Source organism: Pteropus vampyrus, unplaced genomic scaffold, assembly GCF_000151845.1.
Source record: "Pteropus vampyrus isolate Shadow unplaced genomic scaffold, Pvam_2.0 Scaffold305, whole genome shotgun sequence".
Lineage (NCBI taxonomy): Eukaryota > Metazoa > Chordata > Mammalia > Chiroptera > Pteropodidae > Pteropus > Pteropus vampyrus.
Genome location: NW_011889086.1, coordinates 1,053,154 through 1,057,442, shown reverse-complemented (window position 1 = coordinate 1,057,442; position 4,289 = coordinate 1,053,154). Strand labels below are relative to the sequence as shown.

Genomic DNA, 4,289 nt, shown 5'->3' with positions numbered 1-4,289 from the left:
CCCTTTCCTTTAAGTCAAGCTGCCTCTCAGGAAGTTTTTCACAACTATCCCTATGTGGAAGAGAAAACCTGTGGCCAGCAGAAATGAAACGACACGCCCAAGGTCACACGGCTTGCAAGTAATGAAACAAGGATCCCTGAACTCAGGTCCCGTCCAGAGGCCACCCTTATTAGAGTTATAGTCGGGCGGGGGCAAGAGGGCGGATTCTGGCGAGATTCTCGGGTGGAGGTAATGGAAGAAGGAATTTAATTGTTGGAGAGAGTGCAATGTGCTAGGCGAAGTCGGAGCCGCCCGGTAAAAGGCGAAAGAGCTGTCCAACACTAGCCCCAGGTACCCGCCCTCTGGGCTCAGATATAGGTGACTGGCGGGATGGGCGCGGCCCCTCCCCGGCCGCCAAAAGACCCTGAACCAGCGGATGTTCTTACGCTCCCCTAGCCCTTGACAGATCCGCGGCCTTTCTGGGGTACTCTCCTCGCATCTGCGCCCCTCCGCATCCCAGCGAGACCCAATCTCTACGCCTCACCCTGCCGCCGCTGCCACCACGTCCCCTTCGATGTCCACATCTGCCTCTTCAGCCGCCATGATGGGACCTGACCCCATCCGTCCTCCCGAGAGATCCCGCGAGAGGTGGAGAGCCAGGGGGCGGGGCCTATGCGTCACTGGGCGGAGTCGAAGCCTCGGTCAGCCGTAAGCAAGGGACGCGAAGCTTTCAGAGAAAAGTTTCCTACAGTCTTCTGGGGCTTGGTCCTTTTGGCTTTTGTCGACGTTTAAAGACCTTGGGAAGTGGCCCAGGCTTGAGTTTTGAAGACATTATGCTCTGGGACAAATTCTTTGGCCTCTCAGTTTTCTCATCTGTAAAATGGAGATGATAGTAAATATTAGTAAATATCTGGAATGCGGAAAAAGTCAAGCCAGACCTGCTTTGAACTATGAAAGTGAGTACAATGAAGAACCCTCACCTATTTGTTTTTTCTTTCATTTCTGTTTCTTCATTTCTTCCTTTTTTTCTTTCAAGATCATTCAGCACTTATGTGAAGTGCTGAACAACTTCTATTTTAAAATTCAAAAAACATTTAAGAATATAACTTACGATTGCATATTTTATTTTTTAGAGGTCTTTATAATTAATTAAAAAGTCCCATGACCATTGATCTTTACAATAACCTGGCGAGGTAGGCAGGACTGGTATCATCAGTTACACTTTATAGATAGGAAACAGGCTCAGAAAGCTGAAATGACTGTCAAAGGATATACAGCTAGTCAAAGACAAAGGATATCCAGGGTTCTTGGCTCTTTAAGGAGTGCTCACCTTCTACAAATTATGTTGTTGGGAACTGTGAAAGATAAACAATTTTTCTCAAAGAATGTATGTTCTTTCAAAAAATTAGATATTAGCTTTATGTATTCTACCTTAGCACCCCTCACTCACATTATTGTAACTGTTCTTCACTTGTCTTCCTCTACCACAGGACTGTGAATTCTTTAAGGACAAAGGCTATGTCTGCTAGTCCTTATACTACCGACATTCAGCCTGGAGTCTGACACATAGTAGGTGCTCAATAAATATTGAACTGATGAATGAATGAATGAATGAATGAATCAGTGGAATGAATTCACTCCCTACACTTCTCAATCTGTTCCATCTCACTTTTGTTTTTGCTCAGGGCATAAGATGAGCTGTATTATGAATGTGATGGCAAAGGATGGAGAAAAAGATTTGTAAAGAGGGAGATCCAGTGCTCAGAATCTGAATATTGTCCCATCCTTAGGCCACCTTGGGGGTGCTGTTTCTGTTGTTAAAGGGCTTATCCAGTGACCAGTTCCAGTGGTAACTGGAATGCCTGACATGGAGTAGGAATTCTAAGATGTTTGTTGACTTTGGTTTACAGCTTAGAAAGGTTTAAAGTTAGAAAGATGTATATGGCCAGATATTCAAAAGAAAATATAGAATAGAGATGCTTTCCATTGATCTTTCCATAGCAGGCCAGGATGGGAACCTTGGTAGTACTGGCTACATATGCATGGTATCAAATGCCTCCTAGATCATAAACAAAATACCTGTGAACAGTGTCTCCCGCAGTGCTGTACTGACGGCTTTCTGGCCCAATGTCAGCATCAGCAGGCATTAAAATATAATTGTAAGGAAGGAAAGGCCTGCATGGAATTCAAATATGCCCCCTAAGACCTTTAGACTAGTCTGAAGTCTCCTCCTATATGCTCCTTGTTAGTTGGCTTTATGTGAAACAAGCTTATAAGGGTCTAGGTTTATAATCCTATCCTAGACCTGCCAGGTTAGGATTAAAGCCTCAAAGTCAGACCTGGTCTATTTAAAATTTCCTATTCTAGAGGTCTGCACTCTGACTTGTTTAAAGACCAATTTTCTCACCAAGCAGTTTGGAAACAGAATGAAGAATTCAGAATTTATGTTTCATAATCACTTGTTGCACTCCTACTGCTCAGAACTGGAGAAATGGCACTGAACAAGACAAACTCAGTCTCTGCCCTCATGAAGTCTATCAAACATGCAATTTCAAGATGATACTATAATTTCTGCTATAGAGGAGTTACAGGCTCTTGTGGGACCACAAAGAGGGGCACTCATCCCAGAATGAACCTTCTCCTGCACCACATTTTTGAGGATGATATCGATCAGTCAAAATTTGAGAGCAATGCTCTAGACTCTGGGGAGTACAAAATAGAAGACCCTCTTCCCTAAATGAAAGGAACAACCAATGGAAAAACATTGGAAGGAATAGTGCAGTGCCTAATACTCACGCAGAGCCAGGAATAGTGCCTATTCCCACTGACCGGATTGGAATAAACTCATGATTCATGGGGCATTTGATAAATAACTCAGACGAGTATTGTGAAAGCAGTTGAAAATAATTCACTCTAGGTAAAGCACCGCTCTGGTACTGCCTACCAAATCTTAAATATAAGATGTGAAAGGATAAAACTGTTTCCAGGTAAATGTAATTGTATCTCCACTGCCCATCCCTCCCCCCACCACAAGGTATATATAAATATCCTCCAAATATTTATAGGAATACAAAAATATCCCGCACTCAACAAGACAAAATTCACAGTGTTTGACATCCAATTACCAGGCATGCAAAGGAGTAGGGAAATATGATCCATAATAAGAAAAATCTATCAATTGAAACCCACCTAGTACTGACATGGATGTTAAAGTTAGCACACTAAAACAGTTGTTATGACTGTATTCTATGTATTCAAAAAGTAGAGGCACGAAAAATATAAAAAGAATGAAACTGAATTTCCAGAGATAAAAACTACAATGCCTGAAATGAAAAATACACTGAGTTGGATTAATGGAAAATTAAGCATTGAAAAAGGAAGGATTTGTGAACTTAAATGTGCAACAAAAGAACTATCCAAAATGAAACACACAGAGAAATTTTAAAAATTAAGAAATAGACAATCAATGAGCTGTAGGACAACTTCAAGCTTCCTAATATACATGCAACTGGAGTTCTGAAAAGTAGGCAGTAGGGGTCAGAAAAATATTTGAAAAAATAATGATTGAAAAATTTTCCAACTTTCAGGAAAATGATAAGCTCATAGATCCAAGAAACTCAAGGCATCCCAGACAGAAGACTAAGTCCCATCATAATCACAGTGATAAAGAGGGAAACTCTCCAGAGAATAAAGACATGTTACCTACACAGGGAAAAGATAAAAACGACAACAAACTTCTAGTTGGAAACAATGGAAACAAGAAGGTGTTAAATCAACATCTTTAAATGACTGAAAGGAAAAAAAATCGGGTTAGAAAACTGTATACCTAGTAAAAATATATCTCAAAAATGAAGGCCAAATTATATTTCTAAGATATGAAATCTGAAGGAACTCAGCATCAATTTGTTTTTACTACAAGAAATGTTAAAGGATATCCTTTATGCAGAAGGAGGTGATACCAGATGGGAATCTGGATCTGCATAAAGAAAGGAAGAACACAGGTAATTATGATAAATTATAAAAATTTTTTTCTTAGTATTTAAATCTCATTAAAAGAGAATTGACTATTTAAGCAAAAATAATAGCAACAAAATATGAGCTTTATAACACGTATATAAGTTAAATGTATGACAACAATAATATAAAGTCCAGAAATGGAGGAATGTAAGTATATTATTGCCAGATCATTATACTATACATGAAGTAGTATAACTATTCTAGACAGGGAGTGGTAATTGAATATGTTATCACTGTGATATATTAAAGATGTATAATATCAACTGTAATGTAATTACTAAAATAATAAAACA

The 4,289-nt window shown here is 39.7% G+C and overlaps 1 protein-coding gene and 1 long non-coding RNA gene across 11 annotated transcripts in view; one reads left to right on the top strand and one right to left on the bottom strand.

Moving 5' to 3' along the window:
- Nucleotides 1-629, bottom strand: part of MYSM1 (Myb like, SWIRM and MPN domains 1) — a 41,424-nt gene extending 40,795 nt beyond the window's left edge. For all 6 annotated transcript variants that reach the window (XM_011377065.2, XM_011377066.2, XM_023521503.1 and 3 more), the window contains exon 1: nt 524-629. In XM_011377065.2, the coding sequence (XP_011375367.1) occupies nt 524-600 (77 nt within the window). In that variant the 5' untranslated portion in view covers nt 601-629. The remainder of the gene's footprint in view (nt 1-523) is intronic.
- Nucleotides 630-650: 21 nt separating this feature from the next.
- The window catches only part of LOC105303437, a 13,951-nt gene continuing 10,312 nt past the window's right edge, over nt 651-4,289 (top strand). For 4 of the 5 annotated variants that reach the window (XR_002776618.1, XR_002776617.1, XR_002776620.1 and 1 more), the window contains exons 1-2: nt 651-935; nt 1,470-3,980. This is a non-coding gene — a long non-coding RNA (uncharacterized LOC105303437). The remainder of the gene's footprint in view (nt 936-1,469; nt 3,981-4,289) is intronic. The other variant, XR_002776621.1, reaches the window with a different exon arrangement.